Source organism: Typopeltis vanoorti, chromosome 20, assembly GCF_054136105.1.
Source record: "Typopeltis vanoorti isolate ZY-2024b chromosome 20, IOZ_Tvanoo_1.0, whole genome shotgun sequence".
Taxonomy (NCBI): domain Eukaryota; kingdom Metazoa; phylum Arthropoda; class Arachnida; order Uropygi; family Thelyphonidae; genus Typopeltis; species Typopeltis vanoorti.
Window position 1 is genome coordinate 21,216,751 of NC_143568.1, and position 15,665 is coordinate 21,232,415.

Genomic DNA, 15,665 nt, shown 5'->3' on the forward strand with positions numbered 1-15,665 from the left:
AAGCATGGGAATATAACAAAGATCTGTATTATATTCATATGTTCTGATGTTCTTATATTAAGTTTTGATGATCTGGAAAAGGCATATGACAAGGTGCCAAGAAAGAAGCTATTCAATACGCTACAGTTATATGGTGTCAATGGGGCATTATATCGAACAATACTTAGTCTTTATTTGAGTTGTAAGTCAGCAGTTAGAATTGAAGGAAGTAAAGGAAGATGGTTTAATGTTAAATCTGGTGTGAGACATTATCCCCTCTGTTATTCATTATGTATGGATCACATTATGAAGGAAAGTGGTATTAAACATGATATCAGAATTGGAGATGTTAATGTCAGCTCTTTGCTTTATGCGCACGGTGTTATACTTCTAAATAAATCCGCTACAAGTTTGCAAGAGTCCCTGACTAAATTGAATAACTGTTGTAATAGATATGGTATGAAGGTCAGCATTAAAAAGTCAATGAAAATAGGTAGAATTGTTGAAAATGTCAATTGTGTTGTGAACGGGGAACCTGTGGAACAAGTAAAACATTTTAGCTACTTAGGCACGATTTTTACTGAAGATGGTAAATTAAATATGGAAATAGACAATAGAATCAACAAAGCTGGTATGGTAAGAAGTCAATTGAATAAATTCATATGGAATAAGAGAGAAATTGTCAGAACACTAAATTAGCTGTATACAAGACAGTGTTCAAACCAGTTTTAACTTATGGATCTGAGAGCTGGGTCAGAAGTAAAACACTTGACCAAAGACTGGAGACCACAGATATGAGAGTCCTGAGAAAGATTAGAGGCGTGAACAGATGGCATCAATGGCAATATCATATTAAAAACGAGGATATTAGGAAAGAACTTGAATTGTCAGCATCCAGGAATGTGTTAGCAGAGCTAATCTCAGGTGGTATGGTCACTTAAACAGAATGGGCAGGGAAAGATTAGCAAAACAAGTGTTCTCTGTGAGGTTGACAGGAAAACGACCCAGAGGAAGACCAAGATATAGGTGGATTGATACAGTACAAAGTGCCGTAGACAATAGAAATATAAGATCTGATAATGTTGAAGTCTTGACAAGTAACAGACTGATTTGGAGGAAAATTGTAGATAGGAAGTTAGTAATGACGTAAATTTTTCATGTAGTACTATCATATCCTGTGCACCTCTTGAGGGTACATGTCAGGAATTTGATGATGATGAATTTTACCAAACAAATTGCAACTAACATGGCCATATATATATATATATATATATATATATATATATATATATATATGGAAAACTGCAAAAATGCAACTGTCTATATAATATAGGCAAGTGCATTTAATGAGTTAAAGCTCCTACATGAAATGCTGCCCAGAATAAACATGTTAAAGTAAGTTAAGTTAAGACTTCCAAGAAACACAATGGTGGCTTTACACCAGACAATCCTGTCAATTTCACCAAACATCGATGCCCATAGCATCGATGTTCGGTGAAAGTTGTGTGAAGTTGTCCTTTGGTCAACAAGACTAGCAAATGAGTAATGGATAATTTAATTCTTCCCGAACTGTGTAAGTTTTACAGATTGTATCCAATATGACACCAAACCATGCTATACAGTTGGTACTACTGCAACATAATTTGACAAAAATGATCTAGAACAACTTGAGTGACAAGCACAGATTTCTAATTTCAAATCAGTATAACAATTTTGAAACAAAATAGAACATCTAGTATATACCAGACCACACATTTAGCATACTTAAAAGAATGGAAAGTACGACCAGGGCCAAAAGAGGGTAGCTCACTAGTGTATACAATTTAAATTTCTCTAAAATGTGGCATTATCTCAATACTTTAAATATCATTCCCATACATCAGGGATATCAGAACCTATATAGCTGCGGCCATTAGTTACAAGAAAATAAATCTTTTAATATATGTGTATATATATATATATAATAGCTGGAGGTTGTAATCCCTGAAGAATACTTAATTGGATATTTTGTCCAAAAATTGAAGTAGTTCTCTTTCAGAGTAAGACCAGATTGTAAAGATATCGTATACAAGGTTGAGAAGAAATGGTATTAAAAATCTAACTGTTTAAATTTATTAAATTAAACCAGCCCTGAAGTTGTCTTCTTTCTTACCACTTATCAAAAATATATTATCACCTCTGTCCTTGCTTGGTATTTATCAAATACGCTGTTCTTGTCATCTTTGCAACATTGGAACAGACTAGCTATTCTGTTATTATAATCCAAGAATATCAAGATTATATAATATTTCTGAAATCAGAAGGTTCAGGACTTGCTTCTCATGCCATCAACAGTAGACACAGAGTTCACTGGAACCAAACCAAGATGCTGCACTACATCAATAATAAGGCATTAATAATAATGCCTGATTATTAATAAGGTATTATGATTAGATCTTAAAGCTTGAATTATTTGAACTCTGCAGGACCAGGACTTCATGAATGAAGAAGAAAAAGAAGAGTGGAGTGCATTATTATCAGCAAAGCTATGGATAGAATTTAAGATTAGTGAGGGAAGGTCATTGATGCATAGGAGAAAGTGTGGTGAATGCACACACAGGAACTTTGGGTACCAAGCATTAATAGTAGTTAAGAAAACATCTAGTGTTAGGTGAGTGGAGAAGATTTTGTGGTTGTTAGATGGATGGTTTGGCTGTCGCTTGCTTACAGCAAATACCTCAGCTTCTCTTCCAGTTTTGTCAATAAAATTAAAAAACAAAATGGGAGCTAGTTGGAATTGTAGACATTAGTCACCAAGAAAGTTGCCTTAACTCTTTGGGTAGTTTGAACGCAGTAAATCAACCTTCAAGAAGTCAAGGAGATTAAGGTGATTTTCAGAACTAGGGAGCAGTAAAGAGTAGATGAATGATATTTTATGGGGAAAGGAAACCTTAAGCATTGAGAAGCCCTTGAGATTGGTCAAAAAAAAGAACATTGCCAGAAGGAATCATAGAAAGTATAGTTTGGACATTTAACATGGACTGTGGCTATTATAGTTAAAATTTGGTGTTTGGTCAGAAACAGGTTAGGTCTGGGTGTCAGCAACCAATGATGCACATAATTTAAGTTTATGTTAAAGCCACCAATATTGGTGATGTGGATTTTTTTTTAATAAACAAAAATTAGGAAATGGGCACGCAATGAGAAGCTTGCCTCACCTATATAGAGAGCATTTGGCTTCTATACTATAAGCTGGCCTCAACAGCGTTTTCCAACACATTATAGTATATAGCCTTTCTTCAGGAGCAATCTGACAGTAAAGATTGTAGCAGTATGCACCAGTTGATTGGGAAGCTTCCTAATATGTTGCTGTCAGATTTAGTCCAGTGTACCATGTGTCAGTCAACCTGCAAAACTGCTTTACTGCTGTATCCCCAAATGGAGGAGGCACTGGTTCTCTTTATTATTTTAGCATAATATGTATATGCCAACTTAGTTAGCTGAGTGGATAGCATATCTTCTCTGCAACTAACAGGCTAGGTTTGATTCCCATTGTAGGCACAGATGTTTCATGGTGGGCAAAGAATTTCCTTGCCCAGTGAGAGACCACCATTCTGCCTATTTGGAGGCCTAAAGTGGCTTGAAAAAACTTTCATGTTTGGTCTCTGGAGCAGAGTTTCCAGATAAGAATTAAAAATAAAAATAAAATGAAGAACTTGGCCTACTAGTGTAGCAATCACATAAAATAAAATAAATGCATTCTGCTAAGAGTGACTGGTTAACAATAGATCAGAATGTTCAATTATTTTGACCAAGTAACTTTCACTGTGCAACTAATGCAAAAAAAAAAAAAAAAAAGTTTATTTCTAAACTGTGCACTTTTCTAGTTAATAGTAGTCATAAAATCAAGGAACTCATTGGAATTTTCACCCAGCAAATGGAAAACATGGGTATAGCAGATGAACTATACATCTAAAAATTACAAGTAAATTACACTTATTCTAAAGATTCTCCATTAATAGAGCAAGATGAGATAACAACTTGTCTGTGAAAAAAAAATAAGTGTTCAATATAATTTACTAGAGTTTTTTCTTCAAATTTGCAGGGAGTCTAATCTGGATGTGGTATTATCTGTGGATAATTTACACTTGCCAAATTTATACACTGACATAAAAATTTAGTATATTTTTTCTACATGGAAAAATGCAATGGTGCAAGAAAGAGTATGATGAAAGTTGGTCAGTGGAGCAACTTTCATCATAGTGATGATTAATTAGTGATGCTGATACTGAATGCATATTAATGATCAAAGTGGTATTAAATTTATAGCAAATTTTGTGTATAACAGTTAACTAAGACAAAAATGGTGGTCAACCAGATGCAGAGCATGAAAATTCAGATTGTGTGGATTTTACTGAGATGGTTTATTGTCAGGCAAATGTGGCAGATGGGTTTGTTGCATGATAAACAAGAGGGTGAAAAAGTGAGAGATTGTAAAAAGTGTGATATATTAATGGATTTTGGTGATTTGAATGAAATTTGGGAACTGGAAGTGAAGAATACCAGCTGAAAGGCAGTGATGGATAGAAGACTAAGAATGATAGACAGGAGAGAGTGAGCAAGAGTGTGGAGAACGTGATTGTGAATACAGAAATTATTAAAAAAGGAAAATCGAGCATAATTGCCAAAGTGTGCCTGACTGCTGAACGGAAGAAAGTCCGACTTATGGAGCAGTAGTGTGAATAATTGCTGAAATGCAAGAATTTTAAAGAATGAAATGATTGAGAGACGAGGCGTGTACAGAATGAAATTAGATGTATGGTGGATATAAATGGAACAGTGCAAAAAGAATCAAATGAAAGATAGTGGAGAAAAAGAAGTAATAAATGACTCAAGAATATCACTATGTTGAGATTTTATCATAAAAGTGTGGTGAATGACAGCGTGCACAAGGTTTGTTTTCTAGAAGGGAGAATGAATAGGGTGATTGAGGTGCTGAATATGAAAAGTAAGCATCCGAGGGAGTTAGTAGTTGTAACAAATGATTTAGTTCGTATAGGGAAAATGTAATGATGGATATCAGGGGATTATTAAGGAGAGTGATAGGCATCCGTGTAGTAGAAAAGTAGTTTTTTTTTTTGAAAATTAGCCATTCGAGCTAAGAAATATCTGAGTAAGTTCTTTCAATATGTGGCAGGTAGAAGAAAAAATGACTATTGGAGGATGCTAGTTGATGACACTGGCAGGTTAGTAACCGATGTGTTGATTGGATGTAATCAGATAAATTAATCACTGATAAATTCAATGATTAATTTATCAGTGTATTTCATCCTTGTGAAAGTGACATCATAAGAAGCTAGTGTGTAGAGGGTATGGTGAATGAGTGGAAATTGCATGAGGAATTAAGTAAACTTGAAGTTAATAAGACAGTAGGACTTGACAGTATATTGCCCATGTCATGAGGCCATGCTCTGTGAAATGAATGACACTTTTGGCACACCTTAACATGTCTCTTGCAACAGAGCAATTCCCAAAGGAATGGAAGGTGGGAAAAATTGTTCCACTTCACACAGGGTGGAGAGATTAGACTAAGGTAACAAATTATAGACCAGTCTGTGTGTCTGGGATTGTTGTCAAGATATTAGAGAAGTTGATGGACTAGGATTCAGAAATGGATTGATAATAGCAGTATTCTTTATGATGATTAGCATGAGTTTGTTAAAGGGGAGGTCGTGTTTTAGCAATCTGCCTACATATTACAACGAAGTGACAGATTCACTTGATAAAGGAAACGCGTGTATAGTGGTATACTTGGATTTTTCAGCAGCCTTTGATAGACTACCATATGACAAGCTAGTAGCTAAATTGAAACAGATGAGATTAGATAACAAACTAGTGAGTTGGATAGCTGATTGGCTAGCGGATAGATATCAGCAGGTTATGTATGGAGGAGTGGTATCCCAAAAGAGAAAAGTTTCTAGTGAATCACCACTCCTGTGACATTAAGTAGTAACGTTCCGGTCAGTTTTTAATACCATTGTAGTTTAACTTGTACATTAATGATATTGGGACTGGCTTAACTGAAGATGTGCATATGTTGTGGCCTTGCACAATGATCTGAATAGACTGAGTGAACAAATGAGTGGAGCTGTCATTTTCATGTTGCAGAGTGCAAGGTTGGAATGCAGAGTATACAATTATGGGGGAATTTTGAAAGAACTGGAAGAGATCTGAAAATAATTATGGACATTGTGAGGTTATGATCCCTTGTACAAGACTTTGATCAAGCTATGTATGGACTACTGCGTACACATTTGGTCACCTGGTTTTCATAAGGATAAGGATGTATTGGAGAGAGTCCAGAAAAGGTTTATTAATGTTAGGCCTATGGAATGTCAGATATGAGTAGAGATTAAGGAATTGCAACTTAGGGACTTGTGAATAGAAGAAGAGAGGATATGATTGAAACATAAGTTGATGAGGGGGTTGTTATTGGATTAATTTGGAGGAGATTTTTTTATAAAGTAGAGAGAGGCAAGGATAGAACTAGAGACTATCCCTGGAAGCTGTATAAGGAAGGTGAGAAGCAGATTCTTTGCATGGAGAGTGACTGGTGAGTGAAATGCATTGCCTGAAAATATGTTGAGTGTGGAAAATGTGAGTGGGTTTAAGGCACAGTTTGATGATCTTTTTGCATGAGAGAGTATAGATCTCCCATGATGAGTCCTTTGATTTCATGGAGATCAGATGGTAATAATAATAAATTTACCAAATTAGTAATTGTTGCATAGCAGTAACTTTTTGTTTGCCATGAAGAAATGCATGCTTAGCTAACATCAGCATAACACAATAACAAAAGCTGTGGTGAGTTAACTGTTGCCCCAAACCATCTGTGAAATGGAATTTCTCTGCATAGTGGCCAAAGACTGTACCGGAAAGTTCCTAACATGTTAGATATATTGGAATTATTGTTAAAGCAAATTGGTATATAATCTGAAACATATTAGAATGAGTGCATAAATATCTTTTCTTTGACTACCATGATATGCAGTTTTTTATGTGACTCACCTATAAAAAGCTTTGAGCCTGTAGAACGTATTAGTAATGTGAGCAGGATAAGGGTTAGGAAAACCTTTGCTCAGATCAAACATGGAATTTTTGGAGCAACTTAGACCACAAAAAAAAAAGTAGTGATGGTTTTCATACCAGGCAGAAATTCAGCTACCATCTGAAGACAATGACAAAATTCAGAGTAGGATTCTTATCCACAGTTGGCTGGAGAACACCTGCCCAACTTACTGGTATGAAATACACACACACACGGAATGAACATTTAAATTATATTTTTAAAAAAATATTTTTTAAATTTTACATCATTCCATATGACATTTTGACATACCGTGTGTGTGTGTGTGTGTGTGTGTAAATGTAAGTATAAAATATATTTTAAAATATTTAAATAAATGTATATTAGCATAAAATATATATTTAAAAAGTCCATTATACAGTATGTTATGAAGCAATATATTTGATTGAAGGTATATCTGTTAAATATACCAAATTAAGACTGCTGAAAATTTGTTTTAATCTACTAGTTGCATGCATATTATAGTACACTTCTCCGTTAGGCTAAAATAAAATAATAAACTAAATTGATATAACATTAATTGGGTTCACACTATGATTATTTCACATTCAGAATTCATGTTGTTTTATAATATGTAGTGATGAGATGGCTCAGATCTCTTGCACCAGGTTTTTGAAAGATGATCAAACTTTGTTTTACATTGATTAGGTTGTTGTTTTTTTTTTAAACACTTCCAGTGATTCTTTGAATACTCTGAAGAATTTGTAGTTAATTGACCATTTCTGTAAGCTGTGTAGTATTTAATGGTTTTCACTGTTGTATGTGCCGTACTATTTCTGATTTATGCTTTTCACTTTTCTTTACTTTCTTGGTGTTTTCTGACTCTCCTGACCCGCCTGTTTCTCACATAGCATTTTCCAGGTGAACAATTTTTGAGTGGTGAGTGAAGAGGTTCTGGAAGGCAAATGGAATGTGATATCTTGTTTGCCACAGAAAGCAACTTTTATGCCATGTTGATGCAATATCTTTGAGATCTTTTCCATGAGACAGGGGGATAAGCATTTTTTAGGATGCTCTCTATTATTTTGTTGGATCAGTTTTATTTCAAAGCATAAAACTGATCTTTGAGTTTGTGACTTTTCCCATACTGCTGGAAATGTTATATGTCTGTCTTATAGGCATTTTATAATAACTTTTTGTGATGATTGGTGATGGAATATTACATGCAGGTATTATTATTATTACCCAAGACACCATGGAGTCAAAGACTCATCTGTTAGGTCCTTTTATGATATACACAGCTCATCATACCCTGCTTTAAACACACTCAAATTCTCTGCAGACACCACACTCTCAGGCAAGGCATTCCAATCCCTCACAACTCTGCATGAAAAAAACTTGCTTCTCACTCCCCTACTCACACCCTCTTTATACAGTTTCCAGGGATGACCTGGTTCTCCCCTGATCTCTCACTATTCTCTGTAGAACTTCTCCACCATTGATCCTATAACAACCCCTTACCAACTTGTAGGTCTCTATCATATCTCCCCTCTTCCTTCTCTCCACTAGACTCTGCAAATTACATCTTTTCAATCTTTCCTCATACTCGACATTCCAGAGGTCAGAAACTACCTTAGTCAGTCGCCTTTGGACCCTTTCCAACATCTCTTCATCCTTCTGAAAAACTGGTGACCAAATCAGGGCACAATAGTCCATGTGTGGCCTAATCAAAGCCCTATACAATGGAACAAGAATCTCCTTCTACAAGTCAATGTCCTCCACATCATTCCCAGAAGCCTGTGTGTTGTCTTCACAATTTTGACTATCCCCTAAATTTCAGATGGTTATCCACTATCACCCCCAGATCTCTTATTTCCTCCACCTCCGACAATATATCCTTACCAAGCATAAATTCTGTATCCCATCTTTGTTTTCTAAATTTTAAAACCTTGCAATTTTGCAACATTGAACTTACATCCCCATTTTTCATGTGTGCATATGCGTTCATGTATATGTGCACACATGCACCCATCTGGATTTTCTATTGATTGAATGGCTAAGTTTATTTTGTTTAGAGACATCTAGGAGAGTATCTAGGCAGAATCTATTTTCTAATTTTGGCATTAAACTTTGTACCCTGTGTAAAGGTGTATGCATTCACAGTGCTAGGCTGTCTGAAGAAACATCATTTATAAGTTTGATTCTAGTTATTAACTAGAGGAATTTTTTCTAAACCTTTCTTTGGCCAGTTCCCAAGTTAGTCAGTCTCTTGCAGAGGCAAGTAGGCCCCCCCCCTCCTGAAGACTCAGGTTTTTAAATTTGCAACTCAAGAAAAGTGACCATAGAACTTGCACTATTCCAGACAATAATACATAATAATAGGGAACACATGATGGTGGCAATTATCCACCATACTCTCCTTCCTAGATGCCTATTAAAATCATTAGTCACGAGATTTCAAAAGTTAGGGCTTAAGCAACTGCAGCCTCATCTACTCCCCTAGTAGATGACTTTTTTAGCAGATAGTGGAAACGTCATACTTGGATGAATGTTAAAATGATCAGCAAAATCCAGTAAATTGTTTTGCCAAGCTGAGCCACAAAATTAAGATTTTTTTTTTCATTTTTTTTTTTAAATTTATAGCTGTAATTCAAAGAAATTCATCCTCCAAAATCTCCCCATTCGCCACTCAAAAAACCCAGACTGTACAAGATCATATTTGTACAATCTTGCATAGAAAATTCGTGTGGAATTTTCTATTTAAGGCAAACATGCTGGTTCAGGAGAAATACATATGTCAGAATGCATCATGGATGTCTTAAAAAAAATTTTTTTTAAAAAAAAGCATAAATTAGGACTCAGTACATATACCAAAGATAAATCAGTTGGCAGTGTATTGAAATGACCTATATTGATTACAGTTCTTCAAGAGGACTCAGAGAATTATTGGAAGTGTTAAAAATAAAAAATCCCTAATCATATAACAAGAAACAAGATGTGATTCTTTGTCAGGTTTGGTGATATTTGATCAAAAACCTGGTACAAGCAGATCTCAGTATTTTGTGCATCACATCACCACATATATATAGTGTAAATTGTACACATGCAAGGTTGTTAGTTCATATCAAATATTATGTATTATTGATATCATTGGCTTGCTTGTTGCAAAACACAATTTATGTAATATACATTCAGTTTATTTCACCTTCCTGAAAAAATGTACTATAATATACATGAAACTAGTAGAGAGTAAACCTTATTGTTCAGTGAACAGCCTCCATGTAGTACATAAGTACCACATGGAGACTGTGTTACATAAGTGGTACAAATAATAAATTTAGTTTAATCCTTTATCCAAGTGTAAGCAAACAAAGTTTGCGCCTGAAAATATCTTCAGGACTGAGGTAAGGTGGTGCAACTTGCAGCAAAGGTGGACCAAGCTCTCATCACTGCTTGTCTCAGTATCTCCCATAATGCTAAGGGTGTAAGGTCCAGTGACCATGTCAGCCAGGCTGTGGGACTCATTTGGCCTATCCATCTGCCAGGAAGTTTGATGTTCAAAAGGGACATGACTTCATGATGGATATGTGACAGTGTATCTTGCTGAAAGACAGTATTTGGTCTGTCATTCAGAAGTTGTGGCAATAGCCATATGTCACAGTGCACAATTCTGGTTACATTTCTTCAGGAAACATGAAAGTTTATAAACTTTATCTTCTGTCAGAGCACAAAACACATTTACCTTTTGTCTGTCCCTTGAATGTTGAAGAGCTACATGTGGAGTTCTTGCACATTCGTAATCTGAAACTCAAACTCTGAGTTTCTTTTTCCGTTACTGCATGTTGTATTTTCCTATTGCCAATCATTTCTTCATAAAAATTGATAGAAATCGCTCACATAATTTTAACTCACCCTATATATATATATATATATATATATATATATTTTTTTTTTTTTTTTTTATTTTTTATTTTTTTTTTCCAGTTAGTAAAATGGTTTATTTTGCTTAAATGATTTCAGGTGCCTATTCCCAGTTACCTGATTGCAATTGTTGTTGGAGCTTTGGAAAGCCGGTATGGTACATTTTTAAGAGTACTTAAAATTTCTTTATATATAACATATATATTTAATGATTCCTTTATATGTTGATTAAGCATATGGAAATTTGTCATATCATGTCATTGCTCCATCAAGGATGTATTTCCAAATGCTTCATTTCTTCAATACAATTTTTCCGTTTGCAAAACTGTTCAGCATTCTTAGTGAAAATTTTCTACCACCATTCCATCATCTCATGTTTCATTTAATAATCTTTTAATGTAATTATTCAAAACATCTAGAATATTTAATTTTTATGGCACTTTTATCATCTTCCATTTCATTTACAGTACACTTTTCTCCATTTCTAAGCTTTTTCAATAGTCTTCCAGGACATTTTACCACCACTCTGATATTTATCTATTTTCTTACTAGAAAATTTTCCAGTGATTTTTTTTTTTTTTTAGCTGCTTTTACACATTGCTTTACTCAGGTACATTTTTCTCTGTATTCTTAGTGTTGTTCATCCCTGTCCTGTAATATCATGATTAGTTTAGGTATATTGTTTCACTTCACTTCTTTATTAGATACCATTGAATTACTCATTCAAGATTTCCTTTCTGATATTGTTAAACTTCTTGATTTTGTTATTTTACCTGGATATTTTATCTTTCAAAATAAATTGTACCAACCAATTGAAGGTAGAGGAATGGAAAGTTCTCCTTCATCAACACTTGCAGAACATTTTGAACCTACATCTCCTCAGTGATATTTCTCCCAAACCTATGCTTTAGTACAGATATGTTGACATCCTTGCAATTTGAAACAGTTCTTCTGATCTAGAATATTTCATTTTCAGAATAAAAGTAGTTCGTTCCATAATACACTTCAGTTTTGACAAAGAAGAAAACAATGAATTAGCCTTTTTGGATTTGCTAATTTGTCAGCCAGATTCTCACTTCTTTCATCACTTCTCAATGTTTCTAAAGAAAACTTACACTGGCTGTTATATTCAAAGTCAGACTATCATCCTAGTCAAAAAATTGGTACTTGACAAATGGTTTTCATGAAGCCTTTATTAACAATGCTTTCAGTAGTTATGATTCCTGCCCTTTCTGCCCAAGAAATTATTATTCATGTATAATTCTCCATGCTAAAGGAATACCTGAACATATTCTAAAATTTTTTAAGTAAAGCTTTGCATTATTTATGTGGAACTTCATCTTGTCAGAAAAATATCCATGTTTTTTCTCTGTACCTTTCCAAGTGTTTACCAGATCCCTTCTTTTTGGCCTATCTTATTTTGTGCAATCTGAAAGACTTGCCTCTATATATGGCATTTCTATTTCTTGTCTGACTATTTTGTTGCCTAAATTTATGTGCCACAAGTGCAATGAATTTTGTATATAACTGTTTTTTTTTTTTTATACGAGGATGTGTGGAGGCTTTGGTGGGTGCAATAACCTGGAAATCTTATATATTGGGAAAAAAAAACTTTTTAATGTTGTAATCATGAAGCATTATTGCACAAACCTTTGTCCATAACATTCTTGATACAAGGTAATGTAACTGCATTTTTAAAATCTTGTTTATTTGAAGGAACTCATAGAGGCATAACAAGAATTTTGTTAATTGTCTTTGTTTTGCAACCATTGAGGGAAAGAGCATGCCTCAGGTAATGCAGCTCTTCATTCTTTTTTTCTAATGTATTGAAAATGTTGTAGTTTCTGTTATGGAATGTTTTTATCATGCCTATGTTTTGTAATGGATGGTAGTGGTGGTGTGAAGCTAAATTTTTTGTTTAAATTATATTTCTATTGACAACAGATAAGGCTTTATTGGACATAAGTCTGTCTTCTGAACTGTGGGACAGACACATCCAACAATGCTTTTCTGTTTTCAATAGAAAGAAATATAATTTAAACAAAATTCAACTCCTTCAGAGGGACAAAGAAACATTAAAGATAGCGAGACTTCTTGAAAGTTGTAATAATCTCTCTTCAAAAGTTTAATCTCATATGGAAAAGAACTTTTTTCCAATAGGTTTTTATTTTGCCTTATCTCTAGATAAATATCCCTAAAGTGGATGTGACACATGTCAAGAAGGGATTATGCCATTTTCAAAAGATTCTACAGACCTTATCTGCATTCTGATGTCTACTGTGTTACTCAGAACTAAATTACAAAACCTACAAATATCCCCAAATTAGAATAAACGATTCTCAAAAATTGCAACACAACAAAAACATTGATTGTCAGAGGATAAAGAAAATGCAACAGTGGTGATGAACACAAATCGGGGTTGCAAATTTACCAACTTTTTTTTTTATTACTGGTAATATGGTAAATTTTCAAAATGTTACCAGTAATTTTTAAATTTTGACTCCAAATGTGAGAATTTGAATAAATAACATTGTGCTAATGAATTTTATTTAACACTTTGGAATTGCAACAAATTACAAAAATATCCTTCACAAATTTGTACCAATATCTGTGTGAAATGTTATCCAGATATGTTGTGTTCCATGAAGTTGTCAATAGTTGTTGAAAGTTTTTACTTGGTTATACTATAAATTAAAGATACCAAGAAATTATGTACTTGGTTTAATCCTATTTGAACCTTGGTATCACCTCTGGGTGATACCGTGTCCGGCTCCCACTGATGAGACCTCAATAAAGGTCGAAACCAGTCTGGGTAATGACCCTTCCCACAATGCATAGCATTATACGTGTCTGCAAGGAGATGTGCTTTGCATTATGGGATACTAAGGCAAGTGATGTGAAGTCATACCACCTTTACCATGAGTTACGCCAGTTTTGAAAATACTTCAGACACAAACTTTGTTTGCTTACACTTGGTTATATGATTAAATCAAGTATATAATTTCTTAGTATCTTTAATTTGAAGTTGGCAGTAGTAGGTGAAATAGGATTGCCCAAGGCTTTTCTTTCAATTTGTTGATACTTTGTTTTTAAAGGAGAAATAACCAGAATGTATAACAAAATCAGATATTTAAATTAAGGGAATATTAAATCCCACATTGTTTTAAAAGCGAATAAGAAACTCAAAGATTGGAATCGGAGAGTTTCATGCCGAATATAGTGAATATAAAGTATCGGCGATTACTAGCGTGAGCTAATGCAAGTAGTCCTAGTACGTAGTACAATCTCGGGCAACTCACAGTAAAGGTGGTAAAGTTCTGATCGCTATTCTTGGTATTTTCCATAATGTAAAAACACATTTCCTAGGAAATGTATGCTGTTATTACATTATGGTGGGAGGTCACTACCCAGACCAGTTTCATCCTTTATTGAGGCTTCATCAGTGAGTAGCTAGACCAAATAAATACCAAAGGGTATAGCGAAAAGAACTTATATACTCTGCTATATGAGTTGTCAAAAAGGTGTAATATTAGATTACTTAAATATAAAGAGCCAATAGGCTTCATTTCGGCGATATAAACATTATTTAAATTAAGGGGATATTAAATCCCACATTGTTTTAAAACCGAATAAGAAACTCAAAGATTGGAATCAGAGAGTTTCATGCCGAATATAGTGAATATAAAGTATCGGCGATTACTAGCGTGAGCTAATGCAAGTAGTCCTAGTACGTAGTACAATCTCGGGCAACTCACAGTAAAGGTGGTAAAGTTCTGATCGCTATTCTTGGTATTTTCCATAATGTAAAAACACATTTCCTAGGAAATGTATGCTGTTATTACATTATGGTGGGAGGTCACTACCCAGACCAGTTTCATCCTTTATTGAGGCTTCATCAGTGAGTAGCTAGACCAAATAAATACCAAAGGGTATAGCGAAAAGAACTTATATACTCTGCTATATGAGTTGTCAAAAAGGTGTAATATTAGATTACTTAAATATAAAGAGCCAATAGGCTTCATTTCGGCGATATAAACATTATTTAAATTAAGGGGATATTAAATCCCACATTGTTTTAAAACCGAATAAGAAACTCAAAGATTGGAATCAGAGAGTTTCATGCCGAATATAGTGAATATAAAGTATCGGCGATTACTAGCGTGAGCTAATGCAAGTAGTCCTAGTACGTAGTACAATCTCGGGCAACTCACAGTAAAGGTGGTAAAGTTCTGATCGCTATTCTTGGTATTTTCCATAATGTAAAAACACATTTCCTAGGAAATGTATGCTGTTATTACATTATGGTGGGAGGTCACTACCCAGACCAGTTTCATCCTTTATTGAGGCTTCATCAGTGAGTAGCTAGACCAAATAAATACCAAAGGGTATAGCGAAAAGAACTTATATACTTTGCTATATGAGTTGTCAAAAAGGTGTAATATTAGATTACTTAAATATAAAGAGCCAATAGGCTTCATTTCGGCGATATAAACATTATTTAAATTAAGGGGATATTAAATCCCACATTGTTTTAAAACCGAATAAGAAACTCAAAGATTGGAATCAGAGAGTTTCATGCCGAATATAGTGAATATAAAGTATCGGCGATTACTAGCGTGAGCTAATGCAAGTAGTCCTAGTACGTAGTACAATCTCGGGCAACTCACAGTAAAGGTGGTAAAGTTCTGATCGCTATTCT

General features: G+C 34.3%; 1 protein-coding gene across 3 annotated transcripts in view; it reads left to right on the forward strand.

Moving 5' to 3' along the window:
* LOC150095275 (leukotriene A-4 hydrolase) overlaps positions 1–15,665 on the forward strand; it is a 227,299-nt gene that overhangs the window by 67,428 nt on the left and 144,206 nt on the right. For all 3 annotated transcript variants that reach the window (XM_090410547.1, XM_090410546.1, XM_090410548.1), the window contains exon 6: positions 11,066–11,118. In XM_090410547.1, coding sequence (XP_090266673.1) covers positions 11,066–11,118 — 53 coding nt within the window. The remainder of the gene's footprint in view (positions 1–11,065; positions 11,119–15,665) is intronic.